The sequence below is a fragment of the Cyprinus carpio genome, chromosome A11 (genome assembly GCF_018340385.1).
Source record: "Cyprinus carpio isolate SPL01 chromosome A11, ASM1834038v1, whole genome shotgun sequence".
Taxonomy (NCBI): Eukaryota; Metazoa; Chordata; class Actinopteri; order Cypriniformes; family Cyprinidae; genus Cyprinus; species Cyprinus carpio.
In genome coordinates this window covers 26781867-26801866 of record NC_056582.1, presented here as the reverse complement: position 1 = coordinate 26801866, position 20000 = coordinate 26781867, and the positions used below count along the sequence as shown (strand labels likewise).

Below are 20000 nucleotides of genomic sequence, written 5' to 3'. Positions count from 1 at the left end.
GCTGGATAGTCAAGTTGAGAGCCCTTGAAATATTATTATTCCAAAATACTGGATGTTATATTTTATAAATGTGTATATTGCATTTTATGAAAAACTCTAATATATTGTTAAATAAATTTTACAAATGATTAATTATGATATTATATATTATTATATTATTTACTAATATTATATTTTTTAACATTGGCATAAAAGGCATAAAGGACGATCTGCTCCGGTTGAAATATTGTTATTCCAAATTAATGGATGTTTTTTTTTTTATTGTGTTTTGTAAAAAAAAAAAAAAAAAAAAAGTCACGAAAATATTTTTTTTGATATATAAATGTAAAATATAAAAAATGTTTTTTGTTGAAAAAAAAATAGTACATGTATAATCTAATATCATTTTTTTTTAATTAAGATTTTTGAGACAATTTATTGGCATAAGGGCCATAAAGGAGAATCTTCACACTGAGAGATAGAAAACAGCTAACTTATCCGTGCATGTTTTTAATAACTCAAACAAAAAACAAAAAGGGTCAGGAACAAAATCACCATCCTCCATGATTTTCACATTTGGGACACTCGACTGGTCTCGCACAGCTTCATCCGCCTGCGGTCTGGACATCAGAGGTGTGTCCTCACTAACGAGCTCCTTCCCCTCCTCTTCCGTCCTTCCGGAGTGTTTGAGTGAAGACACATTAGAGCGAGATGATGAGCGCTTCATCCTAACGCCATTAGCTTTCAAACAAACGCTCAGAGCAAACTAAACGCCACACCTGCCCAAACAGGTAAATCTCATAAGAAGCGATCTGTCTGGATTTCACTCATTCGGGGTTGGTTTGGGGCGTGCGGAGATTGCAAGAGCGAGCAACACTCCAACACTGCGGGTAAAAACTGCAGCAAAGCGCAGCCGGGATGATGCAACTGGAAGACATCGTCCTGCGTGTAACTCCAGGCAGAGCGAGACGCCATCAACCGCTGGAACGAGTGCGAGAGACATCATGAATATCCATACTTCACTGCGGCAGACACGCTTCCAAGAAAACTTTCCTATTTGATGATTATCTTTACAAACTTTATTTGCAAAATCTGTAATTGCAGGGAAATTAAACATCCACACTGCATCTGAGAGACCAAACACTGATTTATAATGTGTGTAAGAGCAGGGTTTGTGCCACACACACGCACACACACACACACACGAGTGATTCCTTAAATCAAGCATGTTATTGGACATTTTCACTAGTGTTAATTTTAACGAATTGTCTGTATATCAACATCCAATATCATTGATGAAGGAAGACGAGACTAAAACGTAGTTTAAAAACAAAAACCCTCTATATTTTCCTTAACATAAGAAAAATCTTGACTTCCACAATTTTATGTAAATGTTTGCGGTTGCCAGACATCACGAGTTCAAATCCCTCACTCAGAGCTTCTCTCTTAAAACTGCTCTGCGTTTAATTTATCTTTACAATCAGCCATCAAATCTTCTCATGATGCACTGTAATAAATCCAAACATGATCTCAACTGTACTGTTTCCGAGTGAGGCTGAAAATATGCACTCTGTGTCGAGACGAAACCTTTTCGTTGTTGTTTAAATAGAAAGGAATTAATATTATGAAGATCACTGTTTCTGCTACATAACGTAGAGATTGTGTTTATATTTCTGATAACATAATGATTTCAGAAACTAGATGAGGTCAAATAAACCAAGTTCTCAAATAACAATAATCACCATCAGTAACTGTGAGCAAAATAACTGTGATTTATCACACAATTATGGCTAAAGCGAGACTTAAACAGGACAGGTTCAAAACTAAAGAGGACATGTTACACAAGACTAAATGAAAACCCACTAATTTCCACCTGCTGCAGCATTAAACAGCGGACACAATCCCACAGACGTGCATTAAAGCCTGAGTCACATCTGCAGCCGTTCAGAATAACTCATATATGTTCATGTAAGCATATAAATGGTTTGTGTGTGCTTGTGCTCTGGTTCTCTGGCGTTCGGACTGCAGTGGTTTGTGTGTGGTTCCCGCGGCGTCTGTCTTTATAACTGTGCCACTGTTCTGAGGCGCTGCGTTACTATACTTGAGCTGTATCTTACACAGTATTTCATCATTGCTCAAAGAGGCCATGAAAAAAATAGACTCCATTGATCTACACACACACACACACACACACTCTGCTCTTTTTTTACATTAACTCAGAAAACTGTTTTCTGTATGGAGCTCGTAGATTCACACACACTGACCTCAAATAACCTTCATCTCTGTCTGTCTGACCGCCGCTATTACACACACACATAAAGATGAACACACACACACACACACGCATGCAGTTAATGATCAGCATGTGTGTGTGTGTGTGTGTGTGTGTGTGTTTACTCTACAGCACCTGCCACACACACACACAGACACGCAGCTCAATGTCTTTCCTGGAGTTTCATCAACCCTCCACCCAGATCTGCACACACACACACACACACACACACACACACACACACACACACACACAACTCAAGGCTAATGTGTGAGAATTCATACTGCAAACACAAAAATCAAACTGTTGCTGCTCTGCAAGCGTGTGTGTGTGTGTGTGTGTGTGTGTGTGTGTGTGTGTGTGTGGTGCGTCTGGTGTGGGGAGAGCTCACTGATTCCCCCACAGAAGGTAATAAATCTCAGGCTCATCTCCTGCACCGAATACTGAACAATGTTCATTTGTCCTCATAAGCTTGAGCGAGAGATATTTATTAAACAGGAACGGTGAGAGAGAGAGAGAGAGAGAGACTTTCTGAAGGACACCTGTCCTCAGCACAGACACAAACACTCATCACTCACACTGACAACTTCCTGTTAAAAATATCCGTCTCTGATAAATTAAGGATGTTTGGACAAAATAGGACAAATTCAGAACAGAAGTAATTGACTTCCTCTTCAGATACATGAATACGGTGAATCTCACAAAACCTCTCAGGAACACATGCGGATCTAAATTCAGCAAAAAAAAAAAAAAAAAAAAAGGTTTATATATATATATATATATATATATATATATATGCAAATATATAAATATATATATGAATAAATGATTACAAATATTTAATAAATACAATATTTAATTAAAAATATACAATTTTTTTTTTACAATTTACTGATATAGATATTATATATAATTATATAAATCGTAAAAACTCATTTATAAAAAAGTGTATACTCATCATATATATAAATATAATATAATAATATAAATTGTACAAAATTATTTATGAAGAATTATATATATATTCATTTTATCTATTTTTGACTAAATACATTTTATAAAACTAACTAATATATATATTTATATTATTTATATTTAACAATATTTTTTCATTTTTTTTACGTTAATCTTAAACCAAAAAAGAAAAATGTAAAAAGCTTGTTTATTGACTACACTGTTAAGTGCTTTTCACCACCTAAATGCAGAAAAAATATAAAGATGCGATGCTCCTCAGACAGTCTTCAGAGAAACTGATGTGATCAAAAAGGCACAAACGTGGTTTATATGAACATTTTCCTCGAATACACAGAATGCAGCTCAGTCTCCTCTAAAACACACACACACACACACACACACACACACACAATGCAGCCGCATCGCTCTGAATAAGAGGAAGAACATTCTGTTGAGGGAAGAAAAAAAAAAAAGGAGAAAAACTACCTGTTAGTAAAAAATAAAAAAAGCGGAAGAACAGAAACTGCAATCTGTTGCAAAACACTTACTGTAAATGCAAACGATCGCATTTCTTTTGGTGATGCAAGTCTCGCATTTTAAAAAGTTGCAAGTGCAGCATTCAGCCCGCTCTCGTTCATCATCACACCGTTTAAAACGACTCTTTACACCTTTACTTAAAGAGCAACCTGAGGCCAACGCGTCTCGAGTCACTTCCGACATCAGCATCACCACCAGTGACCATCTGTCAGGCCAGAGGCTGTTTTCTGGTCGTCTCAGCGCTTTCACAGAATGCCTTAAAGACAAAAAACTCTCCCGTTCACCACAACTTCAATCACGCACTGGCTCGCTCTCAACCATCAGCAGATTTCTCTCACGAGCTGGTTTAAGAGCAGGCCGAGCCAGCGCTCAGTCCTGATCAGATTACCTCTCCAGCACTGCGCTGCAGACTCTAATTGCACAAATATCACAATTAGCCTGAACTGTTATTGGGAGATTTCCGGTTAATGATGTAAACAGGCTCTTAAAAGGGTCTAAATGGATTTACATGGTTACGCAGATACTGGCCAAAGAGCAGTGTGGCACTGCTAGTGTACACCGTGGTATTCTTGGAAGCACCTTTGGTATATGAATATGATAATCACACAACAGACATGTTTCTACATCAGAATATCATTGTTTGTTTCTAATTTAATGCTGTGCCAGCTACTTCAGCTCTTTTTCATGCCAAAAACTGTGAACTTCCATGAAAAATTAGGTTAAAATGTAACAAGATATGATATAAAAAATAATTTAAAAAAAGTTAATCTTTAATTGAACATCAGGTTAAAATTGAGCAAAATATGATATGATAAAAAAAAAAATAATCTTCCATTAAAAAAATAAATAAAATGTAGCAAGATAATGATATGAAAAAATAATTAAAACAAAAAAGATAATCTTTCATGGAATATCAGCTTAAAATGTAACAAGATATGATACAACAAATATAAATAAAAATATATGATTTTGAAATTATATCATAGGAAAAAACAATCAAACAATCAATTATCTTCCATGAATAATCAGGCTTGTAGAAAAATATGATATAAAAAGTTGACATTCTATGAAAAAGTGGGTTAAAATGTAACAAAATATGACAAATATGAAAAATACGATATGAGAAAAAAAAATATTATCTTCAATGAAAAATCAGATTAACATGTAAAATATATTTAAAATGATCTTAAATGGAAAAACAAGTTAAGATGTTGCAAAATATGATATATATATATATATATATATACATCTTCCTTGGAAATCTAAAACAAAATCAGTCCTCACTTTATTAAAAATCTTTCCATATGAATCAAGTCAGTATACGAGATGGCCAAAAAATATAAATAAATAAAAGCTGCCGATCGGAACGCGCAGAAATGCCATCGTGTCAGCACTCACACTATCAGTTTACCATGATATCACCACAGTACTACTGTGAAAGCTGATTTAATACATCTGTCCAAGAACAAACAGTCTGTAGTAAATACGCAAGCACAGACAGCAGATGTGTGTATTCTAACCAGATTCAGCACTATAGTGATCATAACATCTTCTCTAATGAACGCAGAGATGGTGAGAACTGCGTGAACGCAACTGAAACCGTCATATATTCTGTCATACCGCTGTTATTCGTGTCTGTGTAACAAAGCCGTCCGTCTGAACGCTCTCCGTGCCTCGAAAGCTGCCCGGTTCCGCGCGCTCCGATGTGCCGTGTTGCCATGACGCCCCGGTGCACGGGCTCACGTCAAGCAAATATCAGCGATTGATGAATCAGCATCCCCCGGTACCCTCGTTAAAAGCCGCTGATGTGATGATTCGCGCGGCGCTGATTTGAAATCGCGCCGATTTGGTGATTCGGAGCGCTCGCGCGGGAACGGATTCCAACCGTCAACTGTCAGTTACACAGATAAAGCGATACAATGCTGAATAAAACTACTTTCGACAAACACACACACACAAAAATACGTGAACACAAACATTATATTCCGTGAGGCATATTTATATCAAGTATAGCTATGCTTTCTATAGCAAAAATGTGTTTTATTGACTCAAAACCTAGTGTGTTCCCTATCTAGGGAGCACGTTGGCTCGATTCGGAACGAGACAAATGCCCAAAATGATGCTGGCATGTAAATACCATCACACAATACCATGGTACTCCAACAGTACCACCTGATACCACGGTACAGTTTTACTAGTGGTGTAAATGTGTCGCGTAAAGCAAAAGCGAGGAAGAGTAACGCACCTGGAAGCCGCTCGACCCGCGTCCCGCGCAGACGGTTCCGATGAACCAGCAGGTTCGGTTCCTCACAGATCCGCGGTGTAACCTCTGCTTGACTGGAGGAGACACACACACACACACACGCTCTAAATATAACACGAGCCGAATCCCGCAGGTTTCTGCAAACGTTTCAAATCGAAAGCGACGATCGGAGCCGAAGAGAGCCGAACAGAACCGGTGACCGATCACGGATCGGGGTGTGTGAGTGTGTATCGATGAGCCCTTTGTCTGCTCGCTGTCATCCCGGCTCTGTGTGTGTGTGTCGGGGTTTCGAGCGGAATGACCCGATCGTGATGATTCAGCACGGCGAGCCCTTTAAAACGCGCGTCCCGCGCACGGCGGCGTCACGTCGCGTCGCCAGACAGACAACAAACGCGCGCACATATACTTATAGTGAACAATACATAAATTAGTGTAATATAGTAACACAAGCTCGTTATTATTGCTAGTGTAGCTATTTCAGTATACAGGCAGTTAACTAAATAGAAATAAGCGAATAGTAAAGCTTACATCCACTAAATTAAACCAGAACTAATGCATAATGCAAAAAAATGTTTTTTTTTTTATTATTATTTTAATAAACACATACTTTTGATTTTTGAATTAAGCAACCAGAATAAACAAACAAAAACAACAAAAAAAATGTTTTAATGCTATTATTTAAAGCTCATGTGTTGAATGTATTTGTAAATAGTTCATGTTCTGCTCTAAAAAAAGAAAACTGACACACGCGCACGCGCATGGCGTCGTGCACACTCAGCAAAACACATCTGAGCGACGCGCGTCCGGGCGAGCGCAACTTCTGCGCGTTCGACGCACCGTGAGGAGCGACGCGCTTACCGAATCGTCCGGAGCAGCGGGAGACGGCGGCGGGTGGAACCGAAGAGAATCCGGCGGGAGTTTTTCGCTGTTGTTGGTGAATTTGTGACCGTGTTGATCCTCTTTCTCTCGCGCTGAAGCCAGACGTCATATGATTTGCTTTGGTCACGTGGTTTCATTCATGAAGGATCTACGCAACGCCAGCGCGACTCTTAAAGGAACACGCGCATGCTGAGCGCTCAGAGCACACATGTAGCCTACATCTGAATGCACAAGGCTAAAAAAACAAAAAAAAAAAAACATTTTTTAAGCACAACATATTTACAAGTAGACCTACTACTGAAAATAGTACGTGAGTATATTTGTTTCTAAGATAAAGCGCAACTGAGGACTGGCGATATCGGAAAGGCGCAGTTGCTATGGTTACAAGCGAGCGCAAAACTGAATTAGTATTCTAAGTAAACGTAATAAATACAAAATTTAAGACAATTCTATATAATCACTACAGCCAAAAACGTTTTTTTAATGCACTGGACAGTTTTTAGATTTTTAGGTTTTTTACAACCTGTTGTTTCAGACTAGTGGGAAGAAAACATCCAAAACACACATTTAATATTTTATTGCATGTTATGTATTTGCATCTATAGAGCTCTATGGCAAGTTTTTTTTTCTCCACTTCAGCAGCACTTACATACACCAAACATCACAGTTTTATTCCTCTCTATGTTCTGAAGGTTTTTACTGAGGGGTTTGTTCATATATCATCCACACTGATCTCTATAACATTTGTATTTTTAAAAATATGGTGAAAATGTGTTCGTTTTCTGTCTGTTGTCTGTATTTTATGATTAATGGAGTGATAAAAAGAGAAATCCAAAATCCCCTCAGTAAAAACCTTTAATTCTAGTAGTTTATGTTCTGGGAATTAATGCAAATTAGTGTGTATTTAATAAGACAATGTGTCACTGGCCTATTTGAACAACTTGTAATACAAAAAAATAAATAAACATTTGTAATTTGATGTCTATTATTAATTAAAAATGGACTCTATTCACCTGGAGTGTCTTGCCTTAAATACTAGAACATGAAACACTAAATCAGAGGATTCAGTTCAATTCATTTCACGTTTATTGAATAATGCATTGATGCATTAGAGTGCATTTGATCAGATATAACTAGAGTACAAGGTTATGAGAAACATTATGTGAATGCTTGGCTAAAGATATGTGTCAGAGTGTTCTGAACCCCGAACATTATCAGGAGGGCTATTAATACTAAGGGCTAAACAGATCTCAGGTGAAGCTGCCTTGACCTTCGTCAGAAGTGCTTCGGTTGTTCACACTGGAGCTGTGGTCCACAGGAGGAAGCTGACCTGATGATTCACTGCGGTTTAGACGAACCGTCAGAACCAGAGCCCATCTTCCTCTTTCTCTCCACAGCCACCAGCTGTACCACAACGATAAAATATATCAGTTCAAACATGCACTTCTCTGTTCACACTCCTTCCCAGCAGCTCTTTTCAGAGAATCTCAGTGCTGCGGAAGCTCCAGCACAAATGAAGAGCTGAAATGCATCTGCTGCACGAAAGGTGGTTCTGAGTCAACATCAAGATGGATTTGTGGTATCTAATGGACACTTCCAGACAGCGCAAAACATATATTTCAAATAAGCTGCACTTTTCTGTGCAACAGCAGCAGAAAAGCTCAAAAAGGACAGAAAAGAAACACCTCAAATCAAAACACCTGTATTTCCCATCTGTTGTTTTTGTGCAAAACCTGTATTTCATCAAAAAGGAACAGAGCTGCACTTTTCTTTTGTGCAACAACAGCAGAAAAGAACAATAAAAGGAAAAAAATTGAAATTTTTAACAATCAGGAATAATGTTTCTATAACTTAAAACGTTCTTTGATCATCTAGTTCTTTTGCTAGAACATTTGAGTTGGACATTCTTCTAGACTTTTTTAGAACATTTGAGTTGGACATTCTTCTAGACTTTTTTGAATGTTTCTTGTTTCAGAATGTTCAGAGAACAATCAAAAGTAACATTCGCAAAATGCTTGAAATGAAATAATGTTTCTATAACTTAAAGGAAAAACAAGCAAAAACATTTTTATTAGCTGGAGTATTAGACATTCATCTAATGTTTTTTTAAATGTTATTACTCAAAAATGTTATTAGAACATTCAAATGTAAAGTTTCGATAATGTTTGCAAAATGATAAAATGGAATGTTCAGTTAACGTTTGCATAACCACAAAAAAAAAAAAAAGAAACATTTAAAAATCTGTACATCTTGAATGCTCAGATAACATTCAGAAATAATGTTTCTATAATTTAATGGGAACATTAGCAAATCATTCAGGACATTTTTGTTAGTTGCAGTAGTCTAATTTCTTTTAAATGTCACAATGGTCAGAGAAAATTCCAATGTCGCAAAATAATAAAATGATAAAATGGAATGTTTTCTTAACGTTTGCATAACAAAAAATAGCATGAACATTCTAAAACATGATTTTTGAACGTTCAGTGAACAGCCAATGTATTCTTGGGTTTTTACATAAAACACGTTGTTTTAAGCCTGTATTTAATCTGAACTGCACTTTTCTGTACAACAAAAGCAAATGCTGTCATGCTTGAAAAGGACAGAAAAGCAACATCAAAGTAGTTTATAATGCTCGTGATAATTTAGTGTGAGGAACAGACTACTTTTGGATGAACTAACCTGTTAAAACTGCAAAAACTCAAACTAATCTGAAGTAGTAAAAAATGGTTCATCAATGGGCTAAAGCTCTTTTGAAAAAACTTGTTTGAGCAACTCGTGAAACGCTGATTGTGTTTGGTTGAACATCATCAAAAAATGATGATGCAGCGTCCTGCTGGGTTTCCATGAGGAATAACAGTAGCGTAAGACTTCTTATCAGCGTTGTGAGAGCGACAGAGGAAGAACCTCTTGAATGAAAAGGAGATTATGGGATGTTACTCTTTAGCGCCTCCTCGACTTCCAATCAGACACAAATAAACAGCGGCCGTCAGAAACACAAACACAAGAGCAGCTCTGGAACTAATCCTGCTGTCCGTGCCTGTGGACGTGAACACATCGTCCTGAAGACACACTGAGGAACAGAAATCAACTCTGAATTGCTGTAAAAATAAAAATGCCTGTGCTGTAATTGAAGGAAATATCAGAATATCGGGAATCTGCTCTGGTCAGACACTTCAACTTTAATAGACTTTTGACATGGTTTTGACAAAGAAACGAAGAAGATGTTCATAAAGAGCGGAAGGCTTTCATGAGGACATCAACTTGAAGATTTCATCTCATCTTTATAAATGTTGTTTTCATATCATTATCTCCGCTAACAGGGAACGTTCTGGCAAGGTTCTCTCGAAGTTCTAAACAAACGTTCTTCCAGTGACATTAATAGGAAAAAGGATGAAATAGCCAACACAGTGATGGTAGTTCTTTATCGTTGATAATTTCCTTATGAGGAACATGGCCTTAGATGCAAGTCTTTATTTTTACTTTCACCATGAACATATCCTTTTAAAACATTTTAAGAACTCACAAACATTCTGAACAGTAAAAAATAGTTTATCAACGGGCAAAAGCTCTTTTGAAGAAACTGTGATTTACAGTATTGTTCAATCAGAAAAACGGCTTTGCTTGTGTTTGTTGGTGTATCATGCAAAAATGATGAACGACGTCCTGCGTGAAGTGACCCTGAGGAATAAAACAGGCGTAAGTCTTCGTTTGACACACATCAGCATTTGAGAGCGAGCTGAGGAGAGAACCTCTGGAATAAAAGCAGATTATGGAACACTTTAGTGCCTGCTTAACTTCCAATCAGACACAAATAAACGCAGCATGCCGTCAGAAACCACAACACAAGAGCAGCTCTGGAACTAATCCTGCTGTCCCTGCCCGTGAAGACCATCGCCCTGAAGACCACACCGAGGAACACAAAAATGTTTTAAATTCTAATGAAAAATGCCTGTGTTGTAATTGAAGGAAGTATCGGGAATCTGCTCCGGTCAGACTCCCCTTCAAATTTAATAGACTTTTTACATGATGACAAGGAAAGAAAAAGCGGAAGGCTTTTCACGAGGACGTCAACTTGAATCTGTCTAAATGTTGATGTTTTCATATCGATTTGATCATTGTGGCTGCAATACAGAATACTAAACCCATCAGGATCACACGGAGAAGGTCTTTAAGCTGCCATCACAAACGCCATTATCTTAGCTAAACATTCTTAGTTGTGTTAAAAGGAATAGTTCACCATCACCCAAAAATGAATTCATCAAAAATATCTTAATTAGTGTTCTGAATATAAATGAAGGTTTTACCGGTTTAGAACGACATTGAGCAAAACACTCTTAGAAGGCCTTTGTTATTGGTGATTCTATTGTACTGTTCAGGCAGATCTTCATGCGTTTGCTCTGCTGGTTCTCTGAGATTGTGTCCCCCCTGCATGACCTTTGACCCGTCGGTCAGAGCAGCTTCAGAAGTGACCCTGACGCTTCTAAAACTGGTGTGTGTCTTCAGAGTGACACACACTTGTCTCCATGCCAGCTGAGCAGAGAAACATCTACACCATGCAGCTCTAGAAATAGCCTGAGCCTCCAGTGTTCCTCACATCAGCCGGACTGACTCAGAGCTGCAGGTCCACAACTAAAGCTGTACGCAACAAAAGCATGCTTTTTAAGGTCATTAATTGTTTTTTGAAGACATTAAATGTCAAGTATTTTGAGATTTTTTTAATATAAAAAATTTTTGCTGCATTGTTAAAAAAACGTTACTTGTAGCCTATAAGTTTGCGTTTTGAGAGTAAAAAGGAAAAAGTCATGTAGGCTAGGCTCACGTCGCATTTTTATTATTACATTCAGAAAATAATGTTGCCAGCTAAAATGCGGGTAAAGCAAAATGTTTACAAACATTATAAACACAGTTATTAGTTGTCCGTTGCCACAAAAAATAAAAAAAAGTTGCCAGGGCTATGCATTTAGGCTATAAAAACGTCAATCCAAAAGTAAATTTAATTTAGGGTGAAACACTGATGCCTACCTCTCTCAATCGTGTGCGAATCTAAATGTTTATATATTCATGACGTATCTGATGCTAAAATATTATTTATTATAGGCTAGGCTTTGTACTTCACTCGCATCAGAGTGAAACATCATCTCGGCTGTATCAGTGAGGCGGGTGCTCACAACAGAGTGTTTAACAGAGCAGTGCAACTTTTTATACGTTTCTTTAATTTAAATTTAATTTCTTACGTTTCAGTATTTTATTTTGATAATGAACAGGTTGTAATGTTGCAGAAATATGTTGCGTCTGTGAGGTGCAGGCGAAATATGGTCATACAAGCAAGACATCAGTCAAAACTTTTGCAAAATAAACTGTTAAATAAATAAAAATTTTAAGCTTTTGTAAAAATAAAGAAACTACTTTCTGCCGTCTCGGTTTCCTTTCCGAGATCTTTAGATCACATCAATGAACCGAATCTCAGCATATTTTTTTTTCTTTTGAGTTTCGTTAATCTGTCAATGATTTAAATTAAATATATTTTGTGTATATGCCTATATGTTCCTTTTTATGTAAGCCTATAGTTTTTCTGTTTTCTCCGCTGGTGCATTGCCACTGTGACTTACTAATGATGAGTTTACAGCTGAGAGGGTATTTCACTCGCTGGCGTCAACGTCACATTTGCAGGCCATAGCCTACTACCTGAATTCCTGATTGGTTGACAGCAAATTTCAAATATTAAATGGCATGATAAAATAACGTTGTTAGCAGGGTAATGGGCATTTCAAATTTTCGGTTCTGTTCAGAACTATAAAATTTTATTTAGTTTCTGCTTCGGTTCCTGTCAAAATTTAGTTCGTTTCCGGTATTAATTTTCGTTCCTTGAACTGGTTCAGAACCCTGCCACTGATTAAATTGTTGTGCATGGTTGCCAAGAGCGTTGCTAGGGTGTTTTGAGTTGTTTGAGGTGTTGCCAGGGTGTTGCTATAGGGTGTTTTGAGGTGTTGCCAGGGTGATGCTAGGGTGTTTTGAGGTGTTGTCAGGGCGTTTCTAAGGTGTTTTGAGTTGTTGCCAGGGTGTTGCTATAGGGTGTTTTGAGGTGTTGCCAGGGCATTGCTATGGGGCTTTCTAAGTTGTTGCCAGGGGTGTTGCTGTTTTGAGTCGTTGCCATTGTGTTGCGAGGGTATTTTGAGTGGCTGTCAGAACATTGCTATAGGGTATATTGAGTTGTAAAGTTGTTGCAGTAGGTTGTGTTGGCACCAGGATGTCATGCTGTTGCCAGTGCATTGCTATAGGGTTGCTAGGGTGTTTTACTGTTGCTAGGGTATCAAGAGTTACCTTTTAACACATTGCCATGCAGTTTGCTAAGGTGTCTGTTTTAAGCATTTCTAAAACTTATCTGTGGGATTTTCTTCACCTGTTTTATGGGTCATCAGGTGAAAATGGTGCATCTGATCAAGTGCTATAATGGTTTACTGTAAAGCACAAAGAAGAAGCGAAAACTTGCACAAGAAGTGTTCAATAAATGAAATCCTTTCGCAATCACATGGAGAAATGGTTTACTGTAAAGCACAAAGAAGAAGCGAAAACTTGCACAATGCTGGTGGTTTCAGCGTTCAGTACCTGAAGGATGGCATGATGCTGTTTGTTCTCCTGCAAAGTTGAGTAATGGCTTTCAGAGAAAAACCTTCACTTATCTCGCTCATCAGAAATAGTTCATCAATGAAACCGAAAGATATAAAACAAAAACACAGATCAAAAACACAAACTTTCAGCACCGTTTATGCATATAAAACCACAAGCGTGAGCAAAAACACAGCTTTTCTGTTTTAACTTTCAGCACCGTTTATGCAGTTTTCATATTTCTGCAATAGAACAGACAAACAGAAAGATGCTTTACACCTGATAATCGGCTTACAAAAGACTTTGGCTCTCTGACATTCATTATTTTCTCCAGCATTTTAAAAAGAACAAACAACAAATACATAAGGGTGTCCAGGTCTGCGATACATCCAGATGAAATGTTTCAGAAAGAACTTACAGGTACTGTATTCAAAAGAGATCGAGGTAATCAAAAGAAATCAAGAAAATAAATCCAATTTAAAGAGCAAAAAAGCAAAATAAAAGTTGTTACCCAGGGCGTTGCTATAGGGTGTGGTCAGTTGTTGCCAAGGGGTTGCTTTAGGGTTTTGTGTGTTGTTAGGCCGTTGCTATAGGGTTACCAGGGCATTGCTATAGGGTGTGGTGAGTTGTTGCCAGGGTGTTGCTAGAGGGGTGGTCAGTTGTTGCCAGGGTGTTGCTAGAGGGTTTTGAGTTGTTGCCAGGGCGTTGCTAGAGGGGTGGTCAGTTGTTGCCAGGGCGTTGCTAGAGGGGTGGTCAGTTGTTGCCAGGGTGTTTGCTAGAGGGGTGGTCAGTTGTTGCCAGGGTGTTGCTAGAGGGGTGGTCAGTTGTTGCCAGGGTGTTGCTAGAGGGGTGGTCAGTTGTTGCCAGGGCGTTGCTAGAGGGGTGGTCAGTTGTTGCCAGGGGGTTGCTTTAGGGGTTTTGTGTGTTTGTTAGGGCCGTTTGCTATAGGGTTACCAGGGCATTGCTATAGGGTGTGGTGAGTTGTTTGCCAGGGTGTTGCTAGAGGGGTGGTCAGTTTGTTGCCAGGGTATTGCTAGAGGGGTGGTCAGTTGTTGCCAGGGGGTTGCTAGAGGGAGGTCATTTCAGTGTTGCCAGGGCGTTGCTAGAGGGGTGGTCAGTTGTTGCCAGGGTGTTGCTAGAGGGGTGGTCAGTTTTGCCAGGGTGTTGCTAGAGGGGGTGTGTTGTTTGTTGCCAGGGCGTTGCTAGAGGGTTTTGAGTTGTTGCCAGGGGGTTGCTTTAGGGTTTTGGTGTGTTGTTAGGGGTGTTTGCTAATAGGGTTACCAGGGCATTGCTATAGGTGTGTGTGAGTTGTTGCCAGGGTGTTGCTAGAGGGCTGGTCAGTTGTTGCCAGGGTGTTGCTAGAGGGGTGGGTCAGTTGTTGCCAGGGTGTGCTAGAGGGGTGGTCAGTTGTTGCCAGGGTGTTGCTAGAGGGTGTGGTCAGTTGTTGCCAGGGTGTTGCTAGAGGGGTGGTCAGTTGTTGCCAGGGCGTTGCTAGAGGGTTTTGAGTTGTTGCCAGGGTGTTTGCTAGAGGGATGGTCAGTTTGTTTGCCAGGGCGTTGCTCTAGAGTGATGGTCAGTTGTTGCCAGGGGAGTGTTGCTAGAGGGGTGGTCAGTTTGTTGCCAGGGTGTTGCTAGAGGGGTGGTCAGTGTTGCCAGGGTGTTGCTAGAGGGGTGGTCAGTTGTTGCCAGGGCGTTTGCTAGAGGGGTGGTCAGTTGTTGCCAGGGTGTTGCTAGAGGGGTGGTCAGGTTGTTGCCAGGGTGTTGCTAGAGGGGTTGTGGTCAGTTGTTTGCCAGGGCGTTGCTAGAGGGTTTTTGAGTTGTTGCCAGGGGGTTGCTTTAGGGTTTTGTGTGTTGTTAGGGGCGTTGCTATAGGGTTACCAGGGCATTTGCTATAGGGTGTGGTGAGTTGTTGCCAGGGTGTTGCTAGAGGGCTGGTCAGTTGTTGCCAGGGCGTTGCTAGAGTGATGGTCAGTTGTTGCAAGGGTGTTGCTAGAGGGCTGGTCAGTTGTTGCCAGGGAGGTGCTATAAGGTTGCTATGGGGTTTTGAGTTGTTGTCAGGGCATTGCTATAAGGTGTTCTGATATCTTGTTAACCAAAGCAAAATTAACAAGTCTGACAGTTCATGTATGCAAAACGTGTGTCATCATCGATTTTAAAGATATGAAGGTGTTAATAACACTCTTTATGACACTTTTTTCAAACCATAAACATTATTCCCTTTGAATTTTCATCGATTTTAAAGATATGAAGGTGTTAATAACACTCTTTATGACACGTGTTTCCCGGTGTAATACTGTACCAGTGTAACAGGAGGCGCTCTGTCAGCTCAAACACAAACCCATAATGCATTTCAGTCTGAATGTGTGTGTGTGTGTGTGTGTGTGTGTGTGTGTGTGTGTGTGTGTGTGTGTGTGTGTGTGTGTGGACAGGCAGCACAGCTCTTGTATTGTCCCGTGTGTGTGTGTTCACTTCTTGACGCCGGTCCTGTTGTTGAACAGGTTCACGCTGCTCTTGGTGGCGACTGACGTGGACGAGACACCCGGCTGCTGCAGCACTTTATCCAGCGTCGTCTTCTTGATGGCGGCGGGGGAGATCTTCTCCTGATCGGCCAGAAACTAAGAGGAAAACTGAGGAGGAACACAGGAGGGGGTGAGGGACTAACAACTGGGAAGAACCAACAAGGGGCGTCTTTCTACCCTTATTTAGCACTAAAAGGTGCAAATCATTAAATTAGGAGAACAAATTACTATTCTAAAGTACTAATGTGCACACTTTATGTCACTTTGCAAGTTTTTTGTGTTTATCTGACCATAGTTTTTAATCAAAGGTCTTTACTAAAACCTACCAAAATACACATTATAACTTGAGACAGAAATATATTACTATTGCACAGAAGTACTTCTCAAATAATAATAATAACTTCTGTTGTGCAGCACTTTGAAGTAAATAAAAAAACTGGATTACATGTTAAAAGATTAATTAAACTGTTAAAGTTTTACAAAATTCTATTGATTTGGCATGCTATTTGATTGTTAAAAATTATAATAAAAAATAATAAATTTATTAATAAATTGTATACTACATTATCTTAAGTGTAAACCTCACTTTTTATACTTTTTTTTTTTTTATTGCTTTTACTTCTTGCATGTCTTCTTTAAAAAAAGACCAAACGCTAGGTCTGTATTCCAAAGTATTCAGGAATGGCAACCATGCTGTAACAAGCATTGATAAACAAGTGCTGTTTACAGTGAATTTATGCCAACAAAGGAGCAATGTTTCTTGGGGAACACAAACATTAAACAAATATAAGAGTCAAGTTTAGAAAAAAAAATAATGAAATTGTAATAATTTGAGTCCCATGTATGAAGCGGATGTCCACAAATGAACCAAACTCATGACTCCTCAACGTGAAGCGGCTGTGGTCACCTGGTCCGGATGCAGGAGGCCTCCACGGCGTTGATGAGGAGACTCCGGAAGCCTCCGCTCTCCAGGAAGTGCAGGGCGTGGATGGTAGCGCCACCTGGTGAGCAGACGTTGTCCTTCAGCTGCCCCGGGTGCTGCTCCGAGTCCAGAAGCATCTTAGCTGATCCATAAGACACACAATGCACTAAAAGAGCATGAAGTTCTTTAAACATGAGCCGCACTGGGTGACGGAGGAAGTTCAGTGTGTGCTTCACTTTGAAACAGACTTGATGAAGAGATGAAGCAGCTCCTTTGACAGAATAAATACGACCCACAAACACTTTTTAAAAACACCTTTTATGTTTCAATAAATTTGGTAAACAACTACACTTTCTGCCCTGAAGACCTATCGTTTCATATCGAGATGTGACCGCGATAATATCACGATAATATCGTTACATCCCTAGTAATAAATGAAGCATGTGTGTAATGTTTGCATCATGCACTGCATGAGAGCCCGAGTCATGTGATGTGAAGTACCAATAAAGCTTGAGCTCCCAGTCTGACTGCCATAATCCTTATCAATCCACATCTAAAACCATCCCACAACCAGAGCAACAATAACAGTGAACGCCTGAAAAACACATGTGCTTTACATCATCTCGAGAAACAGTTATAGTTTGTTTATATTTAACACCATTTCAGGGGCAGGCTACTTTCATACTGAAAAAAAAAATAATAACAATTAACATAAAAGACATTTAAGATGAATACTTATAAGGATTAATAATATTTTTAAAATACATTAATTAAATGTTAAACTACCAGTCAAAATCTTAGAATTAAGATGTCATGTTTTTTGTCTCTTCTACTGCTCTCCAAGGCTGCATTTATTTGATCTAAAATAGTGAAATATTATTATAATGTGAAACAGCTGTTTTCTGTGTGAATCTCTGTTAAAGTGTAATTTATTTCTGTGATGCGCAGCTGTATTTTCAGCATCATTACTCCAGTCTTCAGTGTCACATGATCTTCAGAAATCATTCTAATATGATGATTTACTGCTCAAGAAACATTTCTCATTATTATCAATGTTGAACACAGTTGTGCTGCACAATATTTTTGTGATACACTACTGTTCAAAAGTTTGGTGTCAGTTTTTTTTTTTGTAAGTAATTGATACTTTTATTCACCTGGGATGCATTAAATTGATCATACGTGTCAGTAAAGACATTTATAATGTTAGAAAAGATTTCTATTTCAGATAAATGCTGCTCTTCTGATCTTTCTATTCATCTGTGAATCCTGAAAACAAAATGCATCATGGTTTTCCCAAAAAATATTGTGCAGCACAACTGTTTTTCAACATGATAATAATCAGAAATGTTTCTTGAGCAGCAAATCATCATATTAGAATGATTTCTGAAGATCATGTGACACTGAAGACTGGAGTAATGATGCTGAAAATACAGCTGCACATCACAGAAATAAATTACACTTTAACAGAGATTCACATAGAAAACAGTTATTTTAACATTATAATAATATTTCACCTATTTTTTAACATATTTTTGATCAAATAAATGCAGCCTTGGTGAGCAGAAGAGACTTCCTTATAAACAATCTAGTCTGTTAGTGAGGGTAAACGCTCAAGTAAAAACGCCCACTTAAGCAGATCCGCGCCAAAGCAGCTCACGTAAGCAGGTCCGCTGCCGCTGAGGCCCGTCACGGCGTCGATCAGGTCCTCCTCCACCTCGGTGCAGAAGCCCACGCTGGCCATCAGCTGCTCCAGGAGCTTCCCGTCCTCCACCTCGGCGTGACTTCCTGTGGCGTAAACCGTCGCTCCCTCGCGCACCACCACCGGCGTGTTCGTCATGCACCGCATCACTTTAGGAGCCGCGCGGTACTGGGAGCAGCTTCTGCACACACACACACACACACACAAAACACACCACACACGATTATTCATCTGCATCCATGACTATTTGTTAAAAAAAAAAAAAATAAATAAATAAATACAAATGACAAAAAAACAAAACAAAATGACTAAAACTTTCACTTAAGTTATTATGAAAACAGAAAATATAAAAATAAAACCCAATTCAGATTATTAACCAAAACTATAATAGCATGTCAAAGATTAGGTACTAAAATTAACTTAAAAAAAAAGAAAAACTATAAAAAAGGTTAAAAAGAAAAAGAAAATTATTTAAAATTTATTAGTAAATAATTTTACGTAAAATTAAAGTGAAAACATAAAATACAAAAATGTCAAAAATATATATATATATATAAATTCAAACTCGACTCTGTACTTATTTTTGTGCAGTGAATAAACTGGTGCAAAAAAAAAGAAAAAAAAAAGCATGCAAACTGAAGACTTGCTGCTTTTACAGAACAGTAGAGCATCTCTTTACAACCTCAGAGCTCATGACATCCCTGTCTTGACAGTTTCCTTCTTTATTAATTAAAAAACCTGTATGGAACAAAAATGAATGTGATTTCTAGCTTCAAGAACCCTGCTGTTGCGCTTCAGAAACTCCATGCAAAACAATCAAGGCAATGAAGAAACTACATATAGTCAGAAAGCAGAAGATAAGAGAGTCGATCAAAACAGAGAGTGCAGAGAACGAGCAACGGTCATACACACCGACTGATATAAAATCACACCATAATATATCATTTCCAATTTAAAAAAAAACAAAAACACAAAAAATACAGAGGAAGAAAAGCTCATGAGTTTGATAAAAGAGAAAAATACATAACCGGAGGGAGAGCTGAGCTTCAGCATAATTAATGAGATGGAATGTGTGTTCATGACAGGTTACAACACATTTTTACTGAAAATCACTCACACCAGTTCATCTGAGATCAGGATGAGTGTGTTTCTTCATCAGGTTTGTAGAAATGTAGCATTGCATCAGTGTCTCTTCAATGGATGCTCTGCAGTGAATGGGTGCCGTCAGAATGAGAGTCCAAACAGCTGATAAAAACATCACAATAATCCACAAGTAATCCACACGCACTCCAGTCCATCAGTGAACATCTGGAGAAAACAAAAGATGAAACAAACATCCAGCATTAAGATGATTTTTAACTCAAATACAT

General features: G+C 38.6%; 1 protein-coding gene and 1 long non-coding RNA gene across 7 annotated transcripts in view; one reads left to right on the top strand and one right to left on the bottom strand.

Moving 5' to 3' along the window:
- LOC109093198 (transcription factor MafG-like) overlaps positions 1 to 7013 on the bottom strand; it is an 18474-nt gene extending 11461 nt beyond the window's left edge. For 2 of the 6 annotated variants that reach the window (XM_042766960.1, XM_042766963.1), the window contains exon 1: positions 6864 to 7013. In XM_042766960.1, coding sequence (XP_042622894.1) covers positions 6864 to 6993 — 130 coding nt within the window. In that variant the 5' untranslated portion in view covers positions 6994 to 7013. The other 4 variants (XM_042766965.1, XM_042766966.1, XM_042766961.1 and 1 more) reach the window with 4 other exon arrangements.
- Positions 7014 to 14932: 7919 nt separating this feature from the next.
- Positions 14933 to 15495, top strand: LOC122146670. The gene is made up of 3 exons (XR_006161207.1): positions 14933 to 14963; positions 15104 to 15236; positions 15397 to 15495. It is a non-coding gene; the product is annotated as an uncharacterized LOC122146670 (long non-coding RNA).
- Positions 15496 to 20000: the final 4505 nt, after the last annotated feature.